At 47.4% G+C, this 27720-nt stretch overlaps 1 protein-coding gene and 1 long non-coding RNA gene across 5 annotated transcripts in view; one reads left to right on the top strand and one right to left on the bottom strand.

Moving 5' to 3' along the window:
* Positions 1–27720, bottom strand: part of LOC310769244 — a 182435-nt gene that overhangs the window by 83518 nt on the left and 71197 nt on the right. The window lies entirely within an intron of this gene.
* Positions 1–27720, top strand: part of LOC310768606 (uncharacterized protein) — a 37563-nt gene that overhangs the window by 4792 nt on the left and 5051 nt on the right. The window contains exons 2-13 of one of the 4 annotated variants that reach the window (XM_083627017.1): positions 2170–2601; positions 2848–2931; positions 3911–4007; positions 6131–6378; positions 8207–8367; positions 12966–13115; positions 15726–15803; positions 18395–18491; positions 19860–19948; positions 21637–21775; positions 23357–23462; positions 26344–26488. In XM_083627017.1, coding sequence (XP_083483143.1) covers positions 3984–4007; positions 6131–6378; positions 8207–8367; positions 12966–13115; positions 15726–15803; positions 18395–18491; positions 19860–19948; positions 21637–21775; positions 23357–23462; positions 26344–26488 — 1237 coding nt within the window. In that variant the 5' untranslated portion in view covers positions 2170–2601; positions 2848–2931; positions 3911–3983. Of the gene's footprint in view, positions 1–2169; positions 2602–2839; positions 2932–2982; positions 3104–3910; positions 4008–6130; positions 6379–8206; positions 8368–12965; positions 13116–15725; positions 15804–18394; positions 18492–19859; positions 19949–21636; positions 21776–23356; positions 23463–26343; positions 26489–27720 lie in introns of those variants that run through there. The other 3 variants (XM_083627016.1, XM_083627015.1, XM_083627018.1) reach the window with 3 other exon arrangements.

Genomic DNA, 27720 nt, shown 5'->3' with positions numbered 1-27720 from the left:
CCCGGGGTGTGTGTATGTGTGTCTACAAATTCATACACCCTTTGTGGTCGAGTCTCGGAGTGAACTGAAACCCCAAAACGTGGCTGGACGGGGGAGCAGGGAACTGCCCTCCTTGAACCCACCACCAATTTGGAGAGCAAGGCAGAAGTGGGGAAGGGAAGGAAGTGTTTTCCTTCTTGCGGGCTGGCTGCTATGTGTTGTCTCCAAGGGGGAAGCGCGCTTGATTTCCTACCCCTTAAATATAGCACGTGAAATAAGGAAACAGCTGTCTCTCTAAGACTTTTGCCTAGCTCAATGTTGTTGTTGTTTAGTTGTTTAGTCGTGTCCTCTTCTTCATGACCCCATGGACCAGAGCACGCCAGGCACTCCTGTCTTCCACTGCCTCTCGCAGTTTGGTCAGACTCATGCTGGTAGCCTCGAGAACACTGTCCAACCATCTCGTCCTCTGTCGTCCCCTTCTCCTTGTGCCCTCCATCTTTCCCAACATCAGGGTCTTTTCCAGGGAGTCTTCTCTTCTCATGAGGTGGCCAAAGTCTTGGAGCCTCAGCTTCAGGATCTGTCCTTCCAGGGAGCACTCAGGGCTGATTTCCTTAAGAATTGATAGGTTTGATCTTCTTGCAGTCCATGGGACTCTCAAGAGTCTCCTCCAGCACCATAATTCAAAAGCATCAATTCTTTGGCGATCAGCCTTCTTTATGGTCCAGCTCTCACTTCCATACATCACTACTGGGAAAACCATAGCTTTTACTATGCGGACCTTTGTTGGCAAGGTGATGTCTCTGCTTTTTAAGATGCTGTCTAGATTTGTCATTGCTTTTCTCCCAAGAAGCAGGCGTCTTTTAATTTCGTGGCTGCTGTCACTATCTGCAGTGATCATGGAGCCCAAGAAAGTAAAATATCTCACTGCCTCCATTTCTTTCCCTACTATTTGCCAGGAGGTGATGGGACCAGTGGCCATGATCTTCGTTTTTTTGATGTTGAGCTTCAGACCATATTTTGCGCTCTCCTCTTTCATCCTCATTAAAAGGTTCTTTAATTCCTCCTCACTTTCTGCCATCAAGGTTGTGTCATCTGCATATCTGAGGTTGTTGATATTTCTTCCGGCGATTTTAATTCCAGCTTGGGATTCATCCAGCCCAGCCTTTCGCATGATGAATTCTGCATATAATAGCAAACGGCTTTTCCTTGATGCGTGCGCTGACAGTTCGATCTCCAGGAATTCAGAGCACGTCCACTGCAGATCAGAGGCCGAGACTGCCAACTACACACACTATGCATTTAAAGCATGTCCCCCCTCTGCAAAAAAGATTCCTGGAAGTTGTAGTTTGAGGGTGCTGGGAACTGTAGCTCTGCAAGGGGGTAAGCTGCAGTTCCCAGGATCTTGGGCTGTAGTGGAAGGGATGTGCTGTAAATGCATGCATTTTGCTAGGGTATGTTGTGCACGGCGCCTACAGTTTTGGACACATCTGGCAGCAGAGAAAACCTGTCTTAACTTTTTGCAGCTTGCTAGCAAGCAGTTTCCTTGTGGGTGAATGCAGAAGCAGCTCTTGATTCGGAGAGCTGGTGCTGGTTTTGGCTTTCCAGAGCCCAGGAACTCTGCTGTCCTGAGGGAAGATTTAGAACCCAATCCGCTTTGGCCAATCCCCAGTGTATTTCTAAAATGGAAAGGTCGGTCCTGTGCCCTCTCCTCCTGGGAAGCCCTTTCCAGATGACTTCAGATCTGTAGTGGAATTGTTGTACTTGCTCAGTGGTGAGGAAATGATGCTCTGCACAAGCTCAGAGGCACGTTTCCCACCCTCCACCCACCATGTGTTTAGCATGGAAGACTGATTTCTTTTTTTTATTATTAATTTTTATTAAATTTTCCATTTTAACAACCCAATCAAATCACATTAAGTATTCCAAATTATACAAATACATATTATATAGTCCAAATATTCTGCCAAATTATAAATTTTTGTTGGGGCTTCCCATGCTTCAAGTTCAGTGGGGTTCCAATCATCTTACGTTTCTACTGCCTCGAGTTTCCAATAGTTCCTTCTTTAAATCTTCCTGTTGTTATCCTTCCTTCTTTCGCAGCCTCTGAGTTGTTTCCACAAGCGAGTTGAAATAAACAATAATGTGCTTCTGTGTGAAATTTGTATGACTCTCCTTTTTTTTTTTTTGTAGCTGGTAAGTCTGTTATTTGCAGAATGTCCTCACATGCTGGTGCTTATGCCGAATCAATCCAAAAGTCCTTCTCTGGTGGCAGACGCCATCTTCACTCAGTTCCAATGAAATAAAATCTGGGCGTTTGCTCATTAATTTTCTCAGACAGGTTGCATCAAACATTAGTCTTTCTAGGGGAGATTTGCCAAATCAGACTCGAAGTACAGATACAATAACAAATTAAGAGCTCACCTCCCCCAAGACTATTTATCTCTGCAACACATCCTTCTCCCATAATGGCGGATCCCAATTAAAAAATGTGTCACATCATCCTTCTCAGAATCCATCCAAAGTTTTTTGGTGTCTCTCCAGCGGCTAACGGGCATGGAAGACTGATTTCAATGTTGCTTTTCTTCAACGCCACCCGTACGTGACACTTGACAAGTTCAGCTGGTTTCTTAAGAGCTGTGCAACTGAGAGCTAGTGCCTGAGTTTGCTTCATTCCTCCTCCCTCCAAATCCATTTTCCTTTTGTGCTGCGTCTTTTTGATGGGAAGCTTGAGGGTCGGGAAGGCTGTTGTATTAGTAAGCCGATTGGGGAGACTTCTCTTTGGCTGAAGGAGGGACGTTAAAATACTTCAGATGAATACACCTTTCCCCAAAAAGCTTGATTCATGTTTGCTTTCTTTCAGGAGAACAGCATTCTGCCTCCTCCGTCCGGTGGTCTGTTTGGCGTTCCGCTGCACTTGCTGCCCCTTTCGGAGCATGTAGAAGGGGTGCCACAGTGAGTAACGTGCGACACGCACACCCCAGATAACCAGCTCCGTGTTGCAATGAGTGACAACCTTGTTTGAATCGTGTGAGTCTTAGCCCAAGAGGAGCTCGCACCATCTTTTCCCACAATGCCATGGAGAAAATGCAGCACTCCTGCCTTATGTCAGAGGAGAGAACCCTGGGTAATTTTCCCATACAGTGGTACCTTGGTTTACTAACTTAATACCTTGGTGTTACGAACACAGGAGCCAGTGTGGTGTAGTGGTTAAGAGCGGTGGACTCGTAATCTGGTGAACCGGGTTCGCTTCCCCGCTCCTCCACATGCAGCTGCTGGGTGAGATAGGCTTTGGGAAAAACTAAGCACCTCAAAAGGGACGCGGGTGGCGCTGTGGGTTAAACCACAGAGCCTAGGACTTGCCGATCAGAAGGTCGGTGGGTTCGAATCCCCGCGACGGGGTGAGCTCCCGTTGCTCGGTCCCTGCTCCTGCCAACCTAGCAGTTCGAAAGCACGTCAAAGTGCAAGTAGATAATTAGGTACCACTCCGGCGGGAAGGTAAACGGCGTTTCCGTGCGCTGCTCTGGTTCGCCAGAAGCGGCTTAGTCATGCTGGCCACATGACCCAGAAGCTGTACGCCGGCTCCCTCGGCCAGTAAAGCAAGATGAGCGCCGCAACCCCAGAGTCGTCCACAACTGGACCTAATGGTCAGGGGTCCCTTTACCTTTACCTTTACCTGGCTTGCTAAGGATTTGTTAAGGGTTTGGTTTGGCTGGTTCACAATGTTTCCTCTTGCACAGTCTAACCTCACGGGTACAGGATCACAGGGACCCGCGGATATCATCCAAACTGACCTTGCCCCAAACCTGTAACAGAATTTCAGCCCCCACCTTTATCTGTTGACTCTCTCTCGTTCCATAAGTATTCATGCCCTCTTATTATCTCCAAAAATTCCATGCTGCTTCATTGTGGCCTCTTTGCATTTCAACCCAAGGTTCCTTGTGGACGCCTGCGAGCTGCTCCGACCCCATCTTCATGTGGAAGGGCTCTTCCGGAAATGTGGATCCATGACTCGTATCAAAGCCTTGAAGGTAAAACGCAGAGTTGGAGATGTGCAGGAGCTAGAGCATGGGTAGGCAACCTAAGGCCCGGCCCAATCGCCTTCTAAATCCAGCCCACGGATGGTCTGGGAATCAGCGTGTTTTTACATGAGTAATAATAATAATAATTATTATTATTATTTATACCCCGCCCATCTGGCTGGGCTTCCCCAGTAGAACGTGTCCTTTGATTTCAAATGCATCTCTGGGTTATTTGTGGGGCCTGCCTGATGATTTTACATGAGCAGAATGTGTCCTTTTATTTAAAATGCATCTATGGGTTACAGCGGTACCTCTGGTTGTGAACGGGATCCGTTCCGGAGGCCCGTTCGCAACATGAAAAGAGCGCAACCTGAAGTGCCGTATCTGCGCAGATGCGCAGCGCGATTTGGCGCTTGTGCACATGCGCGAGCGGCGAAACCCAGAAGTAAACCTTTCTGGTACCTCCGGGTCGCCGCGGGACAGAACCTGAAAGAATGTAACATGAAGCAAACATAACATGAGGTATGACTGTATTTGTGAGGCATAGGAATTCGTTCTCCCCCCCGCCCTTTCAAAATATAATCCAGCCCCCCCACAAGGTCTGAGGGACAGTGGACCAGCCCCCTGCTGAAAAAGTTTGCTGACCCCTGAGCTAGAGATTGTGTGTCCCCCCAAATTTAACTTTCATCATGTTCCCAGCTCCTGGCACCTCCAGAATGCCAGTCTTGCCAGGCCTCTCCTTCCTCCTGACGACACTGGCAGTGAGCTGCAGATGTTTTGACATCCCGATCAGGAGAGATTTGCTCAAGGAGAGGGGAACTTGAGAAATCGCCTTGCCAGTAAAACATTTTGTTTTATTTTTTTACTCTTCCGAACTTGCTCGCTCTCCTACGTGGGAGGAAAAGGGGAGAGTTTAAAATAATCTTAGATGGAGTAGATAGGATCTATTATGCGGTTCTTAACAACAAACCATTTTGGGGTGAGGTGGGGGGTGCAAGGTCAAATAGGTTTGGGGCCAATGTCAGTAAAAGGGAGTAACGATTTCCTTTTACTGTGTTGTGTGCAACGCTAGTCCTGCTCAGAGTAGAACCATTGGAATAAGGGAACATGAGTAAGCCAGGTCCATTAGTTGCAGTAGGTCTGCTACTCTCTCCACAAACCCAGCAATACCTACAGGGAGGGTGTTTTTAGTTGCCTTTCCTCCTTTTAAAACTCTGGGTTGCTCGGCAAAGCTGGTCGGCAGCTGGATTAGGAGAGGCATTTAAAAAATGCAAACTTTTGGCTAATAGGCAATTTGGAAAAGGACTTTTAGCAGAGGTTGGCACGGGCAAATAATTTGGAGTGCTCAGGTATTGTATTTGGGAGCGACTTAAGATGTGCTTTCCATGAAATTATTATTATTTATTAAATTTGAACACCACCCTTCACCCGCAGACCTCAGGGCGGTTCGCAACATTATACATAACAGAACGTGCACGCTGTTCCCTTGAAACTGAAGCACCTTGTATTTTCAGGGTTCCTAAACGCAGCTAAGGGACGCGGGTGGCACTGTGGGTTAAACCACAGAGCTTAGGACTTGCCGATCAGAAGGTCAGCGGTTCGAATCCCTGCGACGGGGTGAGCTCCCGTTGCTCGGTCCCTCCTCCTGCCAACCTAGCAGTTCGAAAGCACATCAAAGTGCAAGTAGATAAATAGGTACCGCTCCAGCAGGAAGGTAAACGGCGTTTCCGTGCGCTGCTCTGGTTCGCCAGAAGCGGCTTAGTCATGCTGGCCACATGACCCGGAAGCTGTACGCCGGCTCCCTCGGCCAATAAAGCGAGATGAGCGCCGCAACCCCAGAGGCGGCCATGACTGGACCTAATGGCCAGGGGTCCCTTTACCTTTAAACGCAGCTAAAAGCTCCGCTTTCCTGCTGACTAGGTGGTTGTTGGACGCTGGAGAGAGGGACCCAGCTGCAGAAATAATAGTGGGCCTTTGACCCCTTTTGACCCCAGACCATTGTCCACCAGCTTCGGAGTGTTGGTTCTTCCAGATCCTCTTGCTGATATCTCAGAACTGGGGAAGTAGACCAAGGAAGCTGTTTCCCTGAAGGTTCGCCTCCTTCCCTTCTTCACATTTTGCATCCTTTCCAGGCCCGGCTGGAGGCTGGCGAGCGCTGCTTGGCAATGGCTCTCCCGTGCGACGTGGCCACCTTGGTGAAGCAGTTCCTGAGGGACCTGCCTGAGCCCCTGATCCCAGCTGGCATCCAGGGGCCTTTGTGCCAGGTCCAGCAGCAAGAGGACAGCGACCCCCTGACTCTCCTGCTCACCTCCCTGCTGCCCCAAAGAAGCACCGATCTCCTCCGCTATTTCTTCAGGTTCCTGCAGGACGTGGCTTCCAGGTGGGTCAACGGGGAAGGACCAGTTTGTGCCCTTAATTCCTGCCCAGGGGTTGTCCTTGTTCTCAGCCGACAACCAGACCACCTAGCCACTCCAAGCTGTACCCTTATCCTGCTTCCCATTGTTCTGGTTCCTGAGATTTCAGTGCACTTTGATGCACACCTTTTGCAACCATAGCTGTCAAGCGTCCCTTATTTGGCGGGACAGTCCCTTATCCCAGCGCCATGTCCCACTGCTGTCCCTTATTGATGATGTCCCTTAAATTTCCCGGGTTTCAAAGGAAGCAGCTCCTCTCCCTCCCTCCCTGCCGGCCAGGGAGGAGGGAGGCTCCAACTGTGTTGCTTGGCTGCGTTGCTCACCCAATAAGGAGTCTAAGAACGACTGGGGGGTGGAGCTTGCATGCCTTGTGCCGATCAAATCGGCTGCGTTGCCTGGGGACTCGCCTTTGCTCAGCGCTTCCCAGCGGAGAGGGGACGGTGGTTTTCCTTGAGGCTTGAGGCTTCGTTTGGCTGCTGGCTGGGCTTTCTGCCTTTGGCTCGGAGGGGCTCAGAAGTTGAACATACCTGTGCTTGGAAAATCCCTTATTTTGGCTGCTGATCCCTTATTTTCGAGGCTGCTGGTCCCTTATTTTCAAATCTGTAAGTTGACAGCTATGTTTGCAACAAAACAACAACACCACAAACTGGCTTATAAGTATAAGTATAAAACCAAATTTACTGGAATAATAGCTAGAATAGAGACAGACTTATAACTATTCAAACAACAAACATACTAAGGTGCCATGTGCAAGACAAAGCCTGGAGATACTGTAAACATGGATAAATGTACAGCTCTATCTTGACAAGTTACATGTGCAGTAAACGTTATACAGACTGGATAAATGAGCCGTTCAAAAAGTAGTGTACGTCCAATCACAGAATGGCAACCCCGTGCCGCCGCACCAGCAAGGGTAGCACACTGGAGAATATGAAAAAGTTTTTCAAAGCTGTTTTTCAAAGATTGGACTGGGTAAGATGTTCTTCAATTGGTCTTGAGTTGGAAACACAAAGCCGTGTGCATGGACCAATCACAGGAAGGCAAATCAAAGCCACCACCCTGGTGAGAATAACACAAGTGGGCAAAAGGAGAACAGTTCTCCGGATATATTACAGGTTTCGCTACACGCTTCATCAGTCCGAAAAGCTGCATGTTACAAAATAGCACTCCAATTACAGTGTGTGGTAAACCATAAAAATTAGAAAATATCAGTCTCATACTATACCTTGGGACGCGGGTGGCGCTGTGAGTTAAACCACAGAGCCTAGGACTTGCTGATCAGAAGGTCGGTAGTTTGAATCCCCGCGATGGGGTGAGCTCCCGTTGCTCGGTCCCTACTCCTGCCCACCAAGCAGTTCGAAAGCACGTCAAAGTGCTAGTAGATAAATAGATACCGCTCCGGCGGGAAGGTAAACGGCGTTTCCGTGCGCTGCTCTGGTTCGCCAGAAGCGGCTTAGTCATGCTGGACACATGACCCGGAAGCCGTACGCCCGCTTCCTCGGCCAATAAAGTGAGATGAGCACTGCAACCCCAGAGTCGGCCACGACTGGACCTAACGGTCAGGGGTCCCTTTACCTTTACCTCTGTCCACATACCAGCAAGGCTACGTGTAACACCCACACACATGCTAATGAAAGATCAAAATATAACCCGGCACAGAGAATTCCAGCTTTAGCGCAAGTTACTAGTCCTCAAGGCTAGTAGGTACAGGACAGAGGTACCACCCCAAAATCCTGGTTGAGGAGACTGCCTTTCTCCCTTGCCAATCTCTTGTCTCCTCCCTCGCAATCCCAGGTGCGCCCAGAACAAAATGGACTTGGCCAACCTGGCGGTCATCTTCGCCCCCACCCTCTTCCCCAATGTGGTTTGCAGCCAGCTGGATGGCAGAGCTGAGGAGCAGCTGCAGAGGCAGGCAGCCGTGGTCCACGCTTTGATCAGCCACGCGGCGGAGATTGGTAAGTCTGATGGGCTCATCTGCACAGTCCTTTCCCCCCTGTTTTTAAAGGAACCGCATGATGTTTCTGTTAGAATTCCTGCTCCATGATTGCAGTCATGGGATTGTTGTCTTTCACATGACAGTGTATGTTTTGACTCCACAGAGTGGGATGTGACGGAGACAGGATGTTTATGTTACTATGTTCCGTGAAGTGGGACTATTGTCCTTTGTTCCTTTTCTCTTTGCTGTCTGATGCTAGAGAGAGAGGGAGCCATGTTGCAGTGCTCCGTCTGTGTTTATATGTAAATAAAGTAGATTAGCCAAAATGCTGAGTTGCTGAGGTCTGTTACGTGTGATGCGCAAACTCTGCGGATCCCTAAGTGTGCTGGTGTCTGTTGGCATCGGTCGCTGTGATGTTTGGGCTGAAGAAAGCTTTTGAAGATCCCAAATGTTCGACCAGGAGGCAGAGAACATGCCAGTCGGGCACGTGTCTCTGCCAGGGTCCTACTCGAGTGTAGGCTGAACTCCTAACAGTTTCTACTGATTGTGCAATAGGTCAATGCAATGCTAAAAACCGGCTTAACTGATAGTAACATGGAAAGGTTTTCTAAATACTGTGCCGTGTGACACGCCGACTGCCGTATGACAGTTTATGGGCTATTCCATTTTCCCTTGTCTCTTAACTCCTCGTCTGTGCAGCTGCCCATCTCTCTCTCTCTCTCTCCCCATCCTTAACCTTCCTTGCCTCACCTCCTTTTTCCTGCTGTCCATTTCCAGGTGTAGCTTCCTCTTCTTTCTGGGTGGGTTTACCTGGGAGGAAGTGCAGACCAGCCCTGATTCTTAGGGATGCAAAGCGAAAGGTGGTGGTAAATCCAGGGGCGCGGAGTCAACTGGAAAAGATGTGGTTGTCATCTTGTGGTCCAAAGGAAGGCAGAGCAAGGCGTTTGGCACCAGCTGGGCTGCAGAAGTTGCCGGAAGGAGGTGTACAAGGCGCCACCCAACCACCTTAGGGACTCCGCTCCAGATTTGTGTAGGGTTTACTCCTGAGCCTTTAGCTCTCCTGAAGATATCCCACGAGGCAGCAGAGGTTTGGGAGTTTTTCTCCTCCTAGATGGAGGAGGTTTATGAGCCCCCCTTGCCTCCCCCCTCACTTCCCTCTAAATGGAGCATTAAACTAACCTTATCCTTAATGCTCTTTTTGACTTCTGGGAGAGGAGACACTGATGGGAACCAAACCAATTTTCTCCCCATCCCTAGTATTGTCCACACCAGGGGTCAGCAACCTTTTTAAGAAGGGGGCCAGTCCACCGTCCCTCAGACCTTGCGGGGGCCTGGACTATATTTTGAAGGGGGGGGAATGAACGAATTCCTGTGCCCCACAAATAACCCAGAGATGCATTTTAAATAAAAGCACGCATTCTGCTCATGTAAAAACACGCTGATTCCCGGATAGTCTGTGGGCCGGATTGAGAAGGAGATTGGGCCGGATCTGGCCCCCGGGCCTTAGATTGCCTACCCCTGGTCTACACTGACTGGCAGCAGTCTTATATGAAAAACAACTACCAGACTTTTAGAAGACATCTGTAAACAGCCCTGTTTAGGGAAGCTTTTAATGTTTAATAGGTTATTGTATTTTAATATTCTGTTGGAAGCCGCCCAGAGTGGCTGGGGAAACCCAGCCAAATGGGCAGGGAATAAATAATAAATTATTATTATTATTACTACTACTATACTAATATACAGTGGAGCCTTGGGTGCTAAATCGCATGCGTGGGCGCAGATGCAATGCCTCCGGAAAGGATCCCCGCCGTAACCTGAGGTTCCACTGTAATAATAATAATTTATTATTTATACCCAGCCAATCTGGGCGGCTCCCAACAGAATATTAAAAACACAACAAAACATCAAACATGAAAACTTCCCTAAATGCCACAGATTGAACTTGGGACCTTCGGAAGCCAAAATGTGAATCCTAGGGTTGCCATATTTCAAAAACTGAAAATCCAGACACAAAGCTTTTTTTGGCAAAGTTCTTGAGATTATTATTATTATTATTTTGCAATATCTCAAAAAAAATGAAGTTTTTGAGCTGTTTTAAAGGGAATTCACCCAAAAAATCAACACTTCTGACATGGCTTCATACATCCAGATTTTCCTGGGCTTTATAGCAATATCCGCCCGTATACTGTTTCCAACAGCCGAATCCCGGCTATGTCCAGGAAATCCCAGATGTTTGGCAGCCCTAGACTATCAATTTCAGTTTGCCAACAAAATGACTACCCCCTTCCTAACTGTACTGCTGCTGAAGTGAAATGTGTGTCTGTGTGTGTATGTAGCTCAAAGTGAATGTTTTGCGTGACCCCTAGTGTACAGCATCTAAAATGACAGGCTTGTTGAAAAACAAGCAGTGCTGAGCTTGTGTACTAACTAAAAGAGCGATGGCCAAACTTGGGACTACAAATCTTTTGGGATTACAACTCCCATCATCCCTAGCTAACAGGACCAGTGGTCAGGGGTGATGGGAATTGTAGTCCCAAAACAGCTGGAGGGCCAAGTTTGGCTGCTCCTGAACTAAAGTATGCATGCTGCCCTCTGCTGGATGGAGGTGGGACAGCAGAGCCAAGCTGGCAACTCCACTAGTGCGAAACGTGCAAGCATGGAAGTGAATTGTGGTGGCAGGGAACTGATACCCTTGGCCACTGGGCAGGGCAAGCAAATGGAAACCCAGGAGAGAAAAGAAACAGGTTCCCTCTGGAACTGCTGTTACGTTCTCACATGGAGAACCGGCGGCATGCCTGTTTCCAGCTCCAGTTGGTCCGCCAGTTGTGACCCCTCTTGAATAGTGTGGGAACGTTGTGGCTAGTAGGAGAGGATATATGGATTAGATAATATCCTTCCTCACTCACGCTAGTGAGCTGGTAGCAGAGTGCATTCCCTGTATATTGCAGGAAACTAGTTGGTAGATTCATTTGAATCTCTTGAGTTAAGCTGTGCTGGTCCTGAGGGTGAACCATGCGGCGAGGTCCGAGTCCAGTCCAAGGTCGAGGGTCTGGTATGGAGACTGTCCATCAAAGGGGTCCAAGCGGGGTCCAAGGCAGGGAGTCGGGTGAGGTCAGGAACTCTGGCAGAAGAGCAGGACAGGGTTCAGGCAATAACAGGCTACCAACAATGTTGCTCCCGCAACCTGGGACTGGGGCTGACCGGCTTTTATCTGCCCCAAGGCATAGGGCGGCCCCGGCCCACAGGTGACTCGCCTCTCCTGGCCTGGAGGCGAGCACTCCTCCTGCGGGAACTTAGTTCCCTCCGCCTCTCTGCCCTGAGCCTCTGCAGCTCAGGAGAGGCTGGAGGGTTACCGGACCCAGAGGCAACCTCAGCTTCCTCTGACGGGGCTGAGAGTGGAGCACCTGCAGGCAATGGGTCCTCCATCACCTCAGGAGCCAGAGCAGACTCAGCTGATGCCTGCACCTGAGGATCCAGCACAGGTGAGGACCCTTCAGGCTTAGGCCCCAGCCCCGGCTCAGCTGGTTCTGGAGGCGGGGAATCCTGTGCAGGCTGGGATCCCTCAGGTTCAGCATCCACGTCCGAATCCCAGGCCATCACATAAGCAATCCAGTCTGGCTTGTCCAGATTGGATTAGTTCCCGGTAAATCCCCTTTGTTCCCTCTTAAAAAGAATAAAGACACAATAGTCTTCTCTTAAAAGTAATAAGAAGTTTACTCACATTCAGTCCACAGTGTGATCCTGCAGGCAGGCTTTAGCTTGTAGTTACAGAAGAGAGTGTGGGTTTATCCCTTATGGGGATGGAGCCCATGTGCTGCTGACTGAGAGCCGGCAGACAGCAAAAACATCAAGATGGTATAAAACGAAGAAGTGAGAGAAGGGGGTGGGATGACTGCGTGACTAGTCCCTTTATGGCCAGCAAACTTTTTCAGCAGGGGGCCAGTCCACTGTCCCCCAGATCTTGTGGGGGGGACGGACTATATTTTGAAGGGGGGGAAATGAATGAATTCCTATGCCTCACAAATAACCCAGAGATGCATTTTAAATAAAAGGACACATTCTACTCATGTAAAAACACGCAGATTCTCGGACCGTCCGCGGGCCAGATTGAGAAGGCGATTGGGCCGGATCTGGACCCCGGGCCTTAGGTTGCCTACCCATGCTTTATGGGGTCTGTCAGGGTCACGCCCATCTACCTGGTCACACGCAGGGGGAGGATGCTCCAGACCAGGTGTGACAGGAAGTCCTCCTGGCTGGACCTACATTCCCCTGCGTGTTCACTCTAGGGAAACAGGAAATGTTGTATTTGACTGCTTATGTTCCAATTTGATTTGAACTGATTTTATAATGAATTGATTTTAGAATGCTGTATTATTTTACTGTTGTTAGCCGCTCTGAGCCCGGCTTTGGCTGGGGAGGGTGGGATATAAATAAATTATTATTATTATTATTATTATTATTATTATTATTATTATTATCTCACAGATAGAGATGGCTTGGCCCACATGCTCCATGCTCTGGTGCTCCATGCTCTGGTACTCCATGCTCTGGTAACTTCCGGATTCAATTATTGTAATGCCCTCTTGATTTCCCCTCTCCATCTCCTCTTCCGACCAGGCACAATTCCCGAGCTTCTCCTGGAAAAAGTCCAAGCCACCTGCTCAGATGCAGAAACCAAGAAACTGTCCCCACCAGGCCCAGAAGACGCTGGGGAAAAGCACGTCGAAGGAATGTGGAGGAGGAGGCGGCGGCAACGGAGCATGGGCAGTGAGTATGCAAGACCAAACCCAGATCTTCTTGGACGATCGTTTGGCGCTTCCAGATTTCTCTCTGGTTGGTGAAATGCAGACTTACCTGCTTTCGAAGCATTAAGCATTCTCCATGGTTTCTTCTTTTAGTTCAGAATTCTGTTGGGTGATGTCATGGGCACTAGCCAGTAGGCTCCCTCCACAGCCTGACCTTTTATCAGAACTTCACCTGTATTGGAATTGTTTATAAGATGTTTTTATTGTTCTGTCACTTGTTTTGAGTCCTTTAGGAGGAATAGTGGGATATAAAAATCATCATCATCATCATTGGCTCTCGTCCCACCCACCAGTAGCATGCGGCCCCTGAAAGGTTATCCTGAAATGAATACATTCTTGAGATTAAAAGGTTCTCTGCCCTTGTGTGCGGATAGTGACTTCGCTTTTGAAGAATTCTTTGGAGAGGCAGGGGAAAGTGGCTGTGATGGAGGCTGAGTTTTCTTTTTCTTTTTTCGGAGGGTACCAAATCAACAAATCTGAAAAGTTGTTGCCTTAAAAACAAACAAACAAACAAACAAACAAACAGCTTTTGATTATCAAGATGAGAGCCGCAATCAAAATTATATCCTGCTGGGGAAAAACTAGACCGCTTCCATAACCAAGCCAGGCTTTCTCGATGTCTAGGCCTGAATTCAATTTCTTTGAAGAGAGGGGAAAGTCTCTACAGTGGTACCTCGGGTTACAGACGCTTCAGGTTACATACGCTTCAGGTTACAGACTCCGCTAACTCAGATATAGTACCTTGGGTTAAGAACTTTGTTTCAGGATGAGAACAGAAATTGTGTGGTGGCGGCAGGAGGCCCCATTAGCTAAAGTGGTACCTCAGGTTAAGAACAGTTTCAGGTTAAGAACGGACCTCCAGAATGAATTAAGTTCTTAACCCGAGGTACCACTGTATAAGGTGACTGTGATGGAGGCTGAGTTTTCTTTTGCTTTTTTTCAGAGGGTACCAAATCAACAAATCTGAACAGTTGTTGGATTTTTAAAACAAACAAACAAACAAACAAACAGCTTTTGATTATCAAGATGATAACCGCAATCAAAATTGTATCCTGCTGAAAAAAAACTAGACCGCTTCTATAACCAAGCCAGGCTTTCTCAATGTCTAGGCCTGAATTCAATTTCTGGGCCTCCTTTGCCCAGGCTCCTTTCTGCTACGGTGTTCCGCCTCACCACCTTGTCCCGGTTTCCTAAAATGTCCCTGCAACGTTTCAGTCCTGTTTCTCTTTCTCTCAAACTTTTAAACTCTTAACTCTTCCCAAGGATGTTATTTCTCTTCCAAACTGTTCCAGTAATAACAGGGGGTGCGTGCTTCAAAGAACGGCAGAGAGAAATATCAAGATTTGTCTGGAATGGGAAAAAGCCAACGATAAAAAAATTAAATTTTAACAGATGTGAAAGAAAAAGATGGATTCTCACTTCCAGACTTAAAATTGTATTATGAAGCTGCACCCCTAATTTGGATCCAAGATTGGATCAAGCTAGAGAGGGAGGAAATAACAGACTTGGAAGGACATGATAATAGGTTTGGATGGCATGCCTACCTCTGTATGGAAAAGCAAAAGTACATAAAGGATTCCACAACCATTTAATAAGAAGATCATTGTTTAAAGTTTGGGGAAAATATAAAGATTTATTAGAACCAAAAACACCCTGGTGGCTATCACCTATTGAAGCACTATCACTTAAAACATTGCGGGGGGGAAAGGAGAGTGGCCAACATATAGAGAATTGCTGGTTGTTGAACTAGAGGGAAAGTTAAAATTGAAAGAATATGACGAAATAAAAGAGCATTTTCAAAGCTGGCTGCATCATAGACAATTAAAGGATATCTTTAAAGAGGACAATAAGAAAGGCTTCTCATATTCGATGTATGAAATGAATGAAAAAGAAAAATGAATAAAAATTATATATATAGAGAGAGAGAGAGAGAGTTGTTTAGTCGTTTAGTCGTATCCAACTCTTCATGACCCCCTGGACCAGAGCATGCCAGGCGCTCCTGTCTTCCACTGCCTCCCGCAGTTTGGTCAAACTCATGCTGGCAGCTTCGAGAACACTGTCCAGTCATCTTGTCCTCTGTCGTCCCCTTCTCCTTGTGCCCTCCATCTTTCCCAACATCAGGGTCTTTTCCAGGGAGTCTTCTCTTCTCATGAGGTGGCCAAAGTCTTGGAGCCTCAGCTTCAGGATCTGTCCTTCCAGTGAGCACTGAGGGCTGATTTCCTTCCGAATGGATAGGTTTGATCTTCTTGCAGTCCATGGGACTCTCAAGAGTCTCCTCCAGCACCAGAATTCAAAAGCATCTATTCTTCGGCGATCAGCCTTCTTTACGGTCCAGCTCTCACTTCCATACATCACTACTGGGAAAACCATGGCTTAAACTATACGGACCTTTGTTGGCAAGGTGATGTCTCTGCTTTTTAAGATGCTGTCTAGGTTTGCCATCGCCTTTCTCCCAAGTAGCAGGCATCTTTTAATTTCGTGACTGCTGTCACCATCTGCAGTGATCATGGATCATGGTTTATATATATATATAAACTCTTAACTCTTCTCTGCCTCTCTTTCTTCCCTTCAGACATCGTCACCGAAGCCCTGAACAAGTTCAAGACCGGCCGAGCCCTTTGTGCTGCCCCTCCCCAGGAAATACGAGAGGGTGAGTGGACAGCCTCTTTAATTTCAGTTTCTTGGGGTTTTTTCTTCTTCTTCTTCTAATCTTGAGCCCAGTTCTCCACATTTCCAACTTAAGAAGACAAGAAGAGGCGGCTGCAGGTCAGGCCAAAGGCCCATTTAGTCCAGCATGCTGTTCTCACAGTGGCCAACCATGATGCTTGTGGAAAGCCAGCAAACTCGACCCAAGCACAAGAGCCTTTTCCCCGCCTGCGGTTTCCAGCAACTTCAGAAGCATTTATTCCTCTCAGTTGTGGAGGCAGAAAAAAAGCCCTTTTGGCTACTAGCCATCAATAGCCTTCCCAAGCAGTTTGCAATTTTCTGAAGTCCTCGTGAAAATTCATCGGGATTCAATATCTTCTAATAGACACATTTCCCCCTGAAATAACACATTCATGTGTGTTTTGTTTTTGCTCATCTGGACATTTTTATACAGATGCTTTAGCGCTGGTTTTTGTACGCGTTACTCCGTGGGAAACTGTAGCGCAAAATTCGGAGAAGTGCAAATTTCGAAGTGTTTTGGAACCGGTGCGGTGAGCAAGAAGATAAAGGCCCTGCAGGCCAGGCATTTATCCTTGCCCTGGGCATGATGCCAAGCACAGCTACTGGGCACCATGCCCAGGGGAAAGCCCCCTAAATTCCTGTCACCATTAGCCAATTCAGTGGCAGGAGGATGATCCGGCCTGCAATAGGGGCCCGCCTTCAAAGGGAAAACAGTCTGAGGTAAAACGGTCCTTCAAAAAGTGCAAATTAAATCAATTCGCCTTTAAATAAGAACTGAATCAAATTTATTCCCTAACTGTAATGGGGGTTTAGGATTGGGGAGAATGGAGATGGGCATGAGCCAAATTGAAGGAATAAATTTTCCAGAGCGCTCAGCTGAGGGAGAGAACTTTCGAGTCTGCTTCTGGTTGTGGGCACCCAGTTGGCAACAGATTTATTCTTGAAGTTCTCTTGGGTCACTGTGAAGAAGGCAGCTGATTCTGGAGTGGAGCATTTCTTTTTAACCAACAGTTGCATTTGCTTTCTCGCCCCCTGGGAAGATTTAGATCAGCCTTTCTCAAGCTTGGGTCCCCAGATGTTGTTGTTGAGCACTGCCCGTTTGGATTGGGACTCCCATCTCTGCCTTACTGCAGGGCAGATTTGAGGGTAAAGCATACGCGGAACGAGTCTGCCCCTGCGGCTTGATGGAGGTAGAAACTGTCTCTCATGCCTTGTTACGCTGCCGTTTCTACGGGGATAGACGCTCGGTATTTATTACCCCTGCTATGCGAAAATCTCCAAATGAATCCAAACTTCAATGTCTAAAATCCCTGGTAGAGGACAAGGATGCTGAGATCACGTTAAGTGTAGCCAAATTCTGTGTGATTGCCATAAAACTTAGGGAACAAGCTGTGCTGTCATAATGATTAAGGCCTTAAATGATAATTTAAGGTTGTATGTTAGTGACTAAGTTTTAATTTATACATTTTTTAACTGTTGCTATATCTGTATTGTCCCTGTTATACCTAACTGCAAATTCAAATGTATCCCTATCGTGTTTTATGACTTCCTTGATATGTGGGCCGGAGCTGATCTGTGACCGAAATAATAAAATTAATTCATTCACAACTCCCATCATCCTTAGCTAACAGGACTGGTGGCCTGAGATGATGGGATTTGTAGTCTAACAACATCTGGGTGACCCAAGTTTGAGAAAGGCTGATTTAGATTCTTGTTAGATCTGGGTGGGTCTCATGAGAGATTTGGGGAGGCTACTGTGGCGCTGGATAATTTTTTTTATTTTTTTTCGTCAAGATATTAAAGATATTTATTGAAGTTTTACAAAAACATAAATTTAAAAAGGTCATATAAAAAGAAAGAAATACAGAAAAAACATAGAAAAATACATAAAAAAGAAAAAAGAAGAATAAAAACAAATCCTAACTCATTATCTTATTTCCTTGGCCTCCTCACACCTCCCTTTTTTGTATTCCCATTTAAGTAATCAAATCAGCAAGTTCTTACCCTCTTTCGTTTATCTTAACTCTGTATCTTAACATAACTCTATATTTTCATCCATTATCGATTCAATTTTGCATACTCTTGTTAACTTTGTTGCTAATGCCACTTATTTTCAATCCAACATCATTTTAACATTCATTAATTTTACAGTATTTCTGAAGATAGTCTTTAAATTTCTTCCAGTCTTCTTCCACCAACTCTTCTCCCAGGTCTCGGATTCTGCCAGTCATTTCCGCCAGTTCCATATAATCCGTCACCTTCATCTGCCACTCTTCCAGGGTGGGTAACTCTTGTGTCTTCCAATACTTTGCAATAAGTATTCTTGCTGCTGGTGGCGCTGGATAAATAACTTCGTTGATACTGATTTTGAATCAGCCGCTGATTGATTCTCACTTGACTTGACTTGCAGAGCATTTGGTAGCCTTGAGATTACTTCTCGTGACTTGTAAAGAAGGCTAGTTGCACACGCACACACACACGTATGTGTCTTCCGTGTCCCCATTTTGGACAACAGAAATAAACCGAATTGTCCAAATGCTTGTCCCCTTGAAAAGATTCTCCTTTAACCCACAGGCTCCCCTGGTGACAGGACTCTGAAAGCATCTTTCAACTCCAAGAGGAAGGCCTCTGATGATGTGGCCGGGGCTGCTGAACTTTCAGCCAAGAAGAGGTACGTAGGAAACTGCCATACGCAAAGCAGGACCACTGGTCCATCTAGTTCAGTGGTGTCAACACTGACTGGTAGTTGCTTTCCAGGTGTTTCAGGCACCTGGAGATCACCTGGAGATGCCAGGATTGAAACATCTGCACCCACAGCGGAAGTCTTCCCCGTGTTGGCATTCCCGTAACCTCTGAAACCAGCTGGGCTTGTCTAGCCTGGGTAAGGGGTGCCCTCCAGCCTCCCTTGGAGCACGGCCCATTTGGATTGGGACCCGGTGCCAGCTCAAAAGGTTGCAGGGACTTATTGGGGATGACCCCCTCCCTTGGTGTATCCTCACTGCTCTTGTTACCTCTTTGCATGGCGAGTTCCCGCCTCCCCCCTCAGAAATAAAGACACGAGACACAAGAATTCAAGTCAATGGGTCAAATTAGGCCACAACTTTATTGATTACAGGAATTGAGCGGTATTGGCTTAGGCATTGGTCCTATCAACTAACCGGCTTCAGCCTGATTGCATGAAGGCCGGTAAGGGTTGACCACCAGTAGGGGGAGTCCTGCTGATGTACATCAACTAGGAGCTCCCCCGGGGTCACCGCTCAGGGGCGTGCCATGGGCCCACACCTCCATAGGCTTAGGACAAAGCCACACACCCCGGAATCCTTTACCGGACTACCCTTTGATTTGGGGGAAGGTGATGGAGCTTCCTTCCCCCCCCTCATCTGCATAACAATAACAGAACCCCTACCAATGTCTAACCGCCAATACCGGGGAGTTGTGACGGTTTGCTACGAGGTAGGCGAAAACCAAGTGGCTGGTGCCAATCTGCCAGTTGGGAAAATTCCTGCCAGGCCCCTTGCCGACGACCAACCGAAGTCCATAGCAACATCAGAGAGCCTAGCCTAACAGGTGGAAGGGGAGGGAAAACCTGGTCAGCTGTGGCACGGGAAAGAGGGAGACCCTCGGCCGCGCCAGACCTAAGTAAGGCGAGGCCACACACCCCCCCCGAGCCAGCTGATTGGCTGGCCCGGGGAATGACACGTCCGAGGATTCCCTGGTATCGCGGGGACTGGAGCCCGCAACCCCATCTCCTCCCTAGCTCCGAAGTGGCTTTTTCATAGCTCAGAGCCCGTTTCTGTGCAGGTTCTGGTGAGCAGCTGCCCCAGGTGTATTGTGTACGGCGGGGGGGGCGGGCTGGTCAAATGGAAAGGCCGGCAGGTTTCCCCCACCGCTGCTCCTCTCCCTCCTCATTTCTACCGCCCGCTTGCTTGCCAGGCGGAGAGTTTCCAATGCCTCTTGAAAAGCGGTTTATAAATAAATTAAATCTGAAAACCTGGTAAATCGCTCATCCCATCCTTTTCCTCCTGTTCCCCACTGCCAGGAGGTCATCCTTGGATCCAGCAAACTCTGATCCCTTTGGGGATGCTGCGCCCCTGTTTGATCGACCAGCGGATGTGGGTCCCTCGCAAGGTAATGATATCGTGACCCCCCCACAAAACACACCTTGCTCAAAGAGGTGCATGTTGCATGCATTTCACAGCAGGGCTCAGTTACCTGAAATTCTATGGCTCTATGCAAATGTAAACTGGGAGTCGGTGCTGTGTGTTTTTACTACAGCTAGCACAATGTTGTTTAGTCATTTAGTCGTGGCCGACTCTTCGTGACCCCCTGGACCAGAGCATGCCAGGCACTCCTGTCTTCCACTGCCTCTTGCAGTTTCGTCAAACTCATGCTGGTAGCTTTGAGAACACTGTCCAGCCATCTCGTCTTCTGTCGTCCCCTTCTCCTTGTGCCCTCCATCTTTCCCAACATCAGGGTCTTTTCCAGGGAGTCTTCTCTTCTCACGAGGTGGCCAAAGTATTGGAGCCTCAGCTTCAGGATCTGTCCTTCCAGTGAGCACTCAGGGCTGATTTCCTTCAGAATGGAGAGGTTTGATCTTCTTGCAGTCCATGGGACTCTCAAGAGTCTCCTCCAGCACCATCATTCAAAAGCATTAATTCTTCGGCGATCAGCCTTCTTTGTGGTCCAGCTCTCACTTCCATACATCACTACTGGGAAAACCATAGCTTGAACTATACGGACCTTTGTTGGCAAGGTGATGTCTCTGCTTTTTAAGATGCTGTCACAGCTGCCTGCATTTTTTGATTCCTGGTGTTGCAGCATCCGAGCTTCAAAATTCACTGCTATGCCGCAGATGGCTGCATGCAGACCTAATCTGTGGATTAATTGTTTAAAAGGCTGGCGACGATGGATCAGCTACAGATTCCTGAATCAGCTCTTTCATTAAATTGTTACATCGGTGTTTGTTTTAAGAAGGAAGGCAATAGGCTTGCCTTTAAGAAGCTGAAGCTCTGTTGTCTCGCCTGTCTTCCTTTGTCAAGTTGTCATCCATCTGTCTTGAGAGGCAATGGAGTGCACCTCCAGGGGTGAACTCAAACTGCTGTGTTAGCATCACACTGAAGTGACTTCCCTGGGGCGCAAAACTGGGGAGTGTGTATTGAGGTCTTGGGGTGCCTAGATGACACTACTGTGGCCCAAAGGAATTCAGTAAACACACAAGACGTAACCGGCTGTACGTTTGAAAAATTGATATATAGTATTCATTGTTTTGAGTTGTAGATTTCAACAGAAGTAGTTCATAAAGTTCAACGAAAAAAGCAGAAGACCCGGTGTATCAGTTCATTCTCTAATCAGTTTATGCATAAGGTCCATAGCTACTACTATGCTATAAGATCCACTGTCCTGTGATATCATATATGAGTTTATACTACTGATGAAGCCCAAGACGGCGAAACAAGGCTAATATTCTGGAAATCCTTGTCTTAGACTCTGTGAAAGGATTCTGTGGAACTGCAACAACCTTTCGTGTGGATTGTTGGACTTTATGAACAGACAGGTGGAATAGACACTTTCACATATATGGACCTTATGCATAAGTTTGGACTCACCTTGTCCCAAAAAACCCCACACAAAATCACTCCGAAGTGATATTTTGGTTCACCATCTTGATTCAAAATGGCGCCCAAATGGTCACGAAGACCGTTGCCCTCAATTTGGGGACCTAACACGCTTAATCTGCCTGTTGAGTTGCCCAGAACAGTGTTCATGGAAAGCAACCCATAAACGGAACAAAATATACTTGTGTTCTCCCTACACAGATCCTACAAGCCCTGCTCCCGTTTCTCCCAGAGGACCTTCCAGTCCGTTCTCCGATCTAGGGCGCCTCCCCGGAGACCCATGTACCCCGGCTGTGAAAACTCAGAGGAGAAGGAGCAGCGGCAGAAAACGCCCCCAAAGGTGGGGTTGCAAATGGGTCTTTCCATGGAGGGTGGGAGGGAGGAGCTATGGTGGGGGCGATGTTGATGATAGGAAGACTTTGTCGTATGCAAAGATGAGGAAGTTTCCCTCCCCGCAAGCCCTGAGAGGGGGAAGTGAGAATTTTTCCACTGCATGTTTTGCTATTCTTGTAGTCTGTTGTATTTTTGTAATGTTTTGCTAGTTGTCCTGGGTTCTCTTTGGAAGGGCAAGGCACAGAAGTGGACCAATATATATCGGCTTCAGATATGAGGGTTCTTGCCTGCAACCTGGGTGCGTGGGAACCATAGCTGTCAACTTTTCCCTTTTCTTGTGAGGAATCCTATTCGGAATAAGATAATTTCCCTTAAAAAAAGGGAAATGTTGACAGCTATGGTGGGAACCTTGACCCACAGGCTAAATGTGCCCCACCAGACCTCCCAATTTTACCCAGGGGGGCCATTTTTCCTAGACCATGGGTAGGCAAACTAAGGCCCGGGGGCTGGATCTGGCCCAATCGCCTTCTCAATCCGGCAGGCGGTCGGTCCGGGAATCAGCGTGTTTTTACATGAGTAGAATGTGTCCTTTTATTTAAAATGCATCTCTGGGTTATTTGTGGGGCGCAGGAATTCATTCATTCCCCCCCAAAAAAATAATATAGTCCGGCCCTCCACATGGTCTGAGGGACAGTGGACCGGCCACCTGCTGAAAAAGTTTGCTGACCCCTGCCCTAGACTACACCTACTTGCCCCCTCCATGTCTGATGTCCTGAGCATGTTTTCAAGCAGGGATGCAGATGGATCCTGCAGCTGGAAAGCAGGATTAACTGGTGGGCAGAGGGCTTAATCCTGCTTGGTTTGTGTGCCCAAGCAAGTTCCCTGCAGGGAACAGGGTGACGCATCCGACCCCTGCAGAAAGCAGGATTTGAACTCCCAGCATATCAACTGATGCAGGAGGAGTTCAATCCTGCCTGGTCACGTTCTCCCTTCATCTGTGGGGTCCACGTGCCAACTTTGAGAGGCGGTTGGGACCACATTGATCTTAGTTTCTGTTGGCCACTGAGCAGTGCTTTGGAGTCACAAGACTCTGTTTACATTCCAGAGACAGTCCTGGCTGTTGGAAGTCTCACGGGAGATGGGATGTGACTTTACTGGTTTTCCTGTTCCTTTGTTGTGCAGTTGCTCTCTGCTTTCACAGAGAGAGGGTGTATATTTCTTTGCTGTCTGCGTAGTGAAAAATAAAGCATAGCGATGTAGCCATAAATCTCATCACTTCCATGTGCTGCTTTGATTCTTTGCTAAACAGGAATGTGCCTAAGGCCTCATCAAAGGCTCAGGTCGTTAATTATCATCAGGGATGATTCTGGAGGAAAATGAGCTTTATCAGCTTGGTCGCAGCAGAGATCCCGACAATTGAAAGCTCATGGCTTTCCCCAAAGAATCCTGGGAACTGTAGAGTATCCCCTTGCGGACCTACACTTCCCAGAACTACACTTCCCACAATTCTTTGGGTGAAGTCACATGCTTTCAATGTACATGTGACCAAAGCATTTTGACCGCTTCGCTCTCTCCTCTTCCCTTTCAGGAAGCATTCTGCTCTGACTCCCCCCGGCCGCTCCCCAGCGCCTTTTGAGCGGAAGGACACAGGGCGCAAATCCTTGCGCATCTTCTCCCGCAACAGCAAGGAGCAGGTGAGTCCTCTGGAGAGCTAGAGACCCTCGCATGCTCCAGGGCCCATCTATCCTCCTGTTTCTGTGCTTTTGTGCTTCTTGTTCCAGCCAGGAGAGGCATCGAATGGCTGGCAATTTGTGTGTGATAACTGGTTGTTCTCGCGGAGCTTTCCCTGACCTGCTGCTCTCCAGATGTTTTGGGATGCGAAACCATCTGGTTATTAGTCATGCTGGCTAGGACCAATGGGTGTTGTCCAACAACATCTGCAGGGCACCAGAAAAATGAAATACAGTGGTACCTCGGGTTACATACGCTTCAGGTTACATACGCTTCAGGTTACAGACTCCGCCAACCCAGAAATAGTACCTCAGGTTAAGAACTTTGCTTCAGGATGAGAACAGAAATCGTGCTCCGGTGGCGTGGCGGCAGCAGGAGGCCCATTAGCTAAAGTGGTGCTTCAGGTTAAGAACAGTTTCAGGTTAAGAACGGACCTCCGGAACGAATTAAGTACTTAACCCGAGGTACCACTGTACTGTATTTTTCCGTCTATAAGACACCCCCATGTATAAGATGCCCCCTATTTTGGGGGGCTCAGATTTAAGAAAATGGGGGGACATGTATCCGTGTATAAGATGCCCCCTAATTTTTGACATTTTTTAAAGGGAAAAAATCTAGTCTTATACACGGAAAAATACGGTACAGTAATTGCAAACTATGGCCAACTGTGCACCATATGTTTAAAACACTATAATGCCTCTTTAAACAGTCATGGTTTCCTGGGAACTCTAGTTTAAGGGTGCTAAGAGTTGTTAAAAAGGTAAAGGGAACCCTGACCATTAGGTGCAGTCATAGTCGACTCTGGGGTTGCAGCGCTCATCTCGCTTTACTGGCCGAGGGAGCCGGCGTACAGCTTTCAGGTCATGTGGCCAGCATGACTAAGCCGCTTCTGGTGAACCAGAGCAGCACACAGAAACGCTGTTTACCTTCCCGCTGGAGTGGTACCTATTTATCTACTTGCACTTTGACGTGCTTTCGAACTGCTAGGTTGGCAGGAGCAGGGACCGAGCAACAGGAGCTCACCCCGTCGCGGGGATTCGAACCGCCAACCTTCTGATCGCCAAGTCTTAGGCTCTGTGGTTCAACCCACAGCATAGAACATCACAAATACAACACGGGTCAAACAGAATGATCACCAAGTCATCAGTGGAACAATTACAGTCTATAAAACACTATTAACAAAGAAAACTGGGGGAGGGGGGACAAGCTGAGCAGCACAATTGCAGCAAAGGTCACAAAATACTACAGCATTCATAATCTGTAAAACAATATTAACAACAGACTGATGGTTAAACCACTCTGGGAGGGGAATAGATGCTCTCTTAACAATTTTCAGCACCTTAGCAAGCTACAGCTCCCAGAATTCTGTTTTTAAAAAACTGTATTCCAAAATCGAAAAAGAATCACAAACATCAAATTCAAAATCCATATTCGTTTTGTGACATAAGCCTATTACATAGTTGACTAGATTAAAATATACCTAATTGCTATAGACTTCCTTTTGCTATATACAAATAAAAATATTATATTACAAATTTTTATAAAGTGCCGGGAGGAAAAATGGGGGGGGGGGAATAAGGATGATACGTTTCTGGATAATAGGTTTTGTTTAAATTTTGAATAAAAAAGTTTTTTTTTAAAAAAGAAATTTTTATAAATTCCCCTATACCCCCCACTCCCCTTCACCCATGTGTGATCTCAATATTTTTTTACTTCTTCCATCTTGCTGTGCTGTTGAAGTTTAATAATTATTCAATTGATTCTTTTATTATTTCCTTGCTTACCGCTGCACATTTTACACATTATCTATTAATATTCCAGTTCCGGAACCATATTTTTTCATGTATTCCTTCACTCCATCCCAGAATTCTTTGGGGAAAGCCGTGACTGTTTAAAGTGGTATCACAATACTTTAAATGCAGATGTGCCCCAAATCTCTGCCTGGCTCTTAGTGCTGTCCCCAGACAACCAGCCGCCTTTGCACCTCCTTGGGCGTCTTTGGCTGGTTCGATTGCATCCTCAGTCTCCGGTAATCATTCTTGCTTGCCTGGATATAGGACAGAGAGGGATGCCTGAGTCCATGTAGAAACGAGTCTGCTGTATGAAGGTAAAATTTCACATTACATCTGTACCTTGGATCTCAAACGCCTTGGCTCCCAAACAAATCAGCTCCCGAACGACTGAAACCCGGAAGTGACTGTTCCGGTTTTCAAACTTTCTTTTGGAAGCCGAACATCCAACGGGGCTTCCGCAGCTTCTGATTGGCTGCGGGAGCTTCCTGCAGCCAATCAGAAGCCACGCTTTGTTTTTTGAACGTTTTGGAAGTCGAACGGACTTTTGGAACAGATTCTGTTCGACTTTGTTATGTACTGAGTTGAATAGGCTCCAAAATGCAGCAGTTTGATTGGTCCTAGAACAATAGGATTAAGAATGCAGCAGTCTGATTGGTCCTAGAACAATGCAGCAGTCTGATTGGTCTGCAGGAGCCACCCAATCCAGCTCCAGGTGGAAGTGAATCCACAACCTGATTGGCCTACAAGAGAATCCTGGAATTAGCCAATCATGTGCAGCCCATTGTGTAAATAATGTATATAAAGCAGATATTTTGGGGGAGCTTTCATTCCTCCTCACCACTATGAGCTGAATAAAGAGCATGAAATCCACTCTCGACTCCAAGTATATTTCAGACTTCCTAGGTACGGTTGTAGTTGTTTCACCCACTTTCGCCTCTGGACCCTCCTGCCTCTGGCATGTGGCCCCCGAAAGGTTTCCTGCTATGGAATGTAGCCCTGGGGAAGCTTCCCCACCCCAGCCTCTGATTGGATCTTTTGTTTTGTCTCCTAGCAACCACTTCCTGCCTCCGCCAAAGCAGCACAACCAAACAGTGGACTTCTGACGAAGAAGATGGCGGCCGAGGCCTTGGAAGTCCCAACATCCCAGCTGAGATGGGCTTGGCTGCATTCACACAAGCTCAAAGAAAGTGAGCTAGGTACGGTCTTGCTAATCCTTGGCCTGTGGATTTTTTCCGTGCTTCTAATAATAATAATAATAATAATAATAATAATAATAATAATAATAATTTTTTATTTATACCCCGCCCATCTGGCTGAGTTTCCCCAGCCACTCTGGGCAGCTTCCAACAAAAGATTAAAAATACATTAAAACGTCAGACATTAAAAACTTTCCTAAACAGGGCTGCCTTCAGATGTCTTCTAAAAGCCAGATAGTTGTTTATTTCCTTGACATCTGATGGGAGGGCATTCCACAGGGCGGGCGCCACCACCAAGAAGGCCCTCTGCCTGGTTCCCTGTAACCTCACTTCTCACAGCGAGGGAACTGCCAGAAGGCGGTTGGAGCTGGACCTCAGTGTCCGGGCTTAACGATGAGGGTGGAGAGGCTCCTTCAGGTATACTGGGCCTTTGAGGCCATTTAGGGTTTAAAGGTCAGCACCAACACTTTGAATTGTGCTCGAAACGTACTGGGAGCCATTGGCTGAGTTTCCCCAGCCACTCTGGGCGGCTTCCAATCGAGTGTTAAAAACAATACAGCATTAAATATTAAAAACTTCCCTAAACAGGGCTGCCTTCAGATGTCTTTTAAAAAGAGGATAGCTGCTTATTTCCTTCACATCTGAAGGGAAGGCGTTCCACAGGGCGGGTGCCACTACCGAGAAGGCCCTCTGTCTGGTTCCCTGTAACCTCACTTCTCCTATACTTAATGGGGCAAAGGAGAGGTTCAGCAAGTATTGCAGGTGAATGCCCATTTCTCCCGACCTAGGAAAGGTGCAGTCACGAAATTAAAAGACGCCTGCATCTTGGGAGAAAAGCAATGACAAACCTAGACAGCATCTTAAAAAGCAGAGACATCACCTTGCCAACAAAGGTCCGCATAGTTAAAGCTATGGTTTTCCCAGTAGTGATGTATGGAAGTGAGAGCTGGACCATAAAGAAGGCTGATCGCCAAAGAATGGATGCTTTTGAATTCTGGTGCTGGAGGAGACTCTTCAGAGTCCCATGGACTGCAAGAAGATCAAACCTCTCCATTCTGAAGGAAATCAACCCTGAGTGCTCACTGGAAGGACAGATCCTGAAGCTGAGGCTCCAAGACTTTGGCCACCTCATGAGAAGACTCCCTGGAAAAGACCCTGATGTTGGGAAAGATGGAGGGCACAAGGAGAAGGGGATGACAGAGGACGAGATGGTTGGACAGTGTTCTTGAAGC

This window comes from Podarcis filfolensis (assembly GCF_964270895.1).
Source record: "Podarcis filfolensis genome assembly, chromosome: 8".
Taxonomy (NCBI): domain Eukaryota; kingdom Metazoa; phylum Chordata; class Lepidosauria; order Squamata; family Lacertidae; genus Podarcis; species Podarcis filfolensis.
The sequence above is the reverse complement of the archived record's forward strand: the minus strand, read 5'-3'. Positions and strand labels throughout refer to the sequence as shown.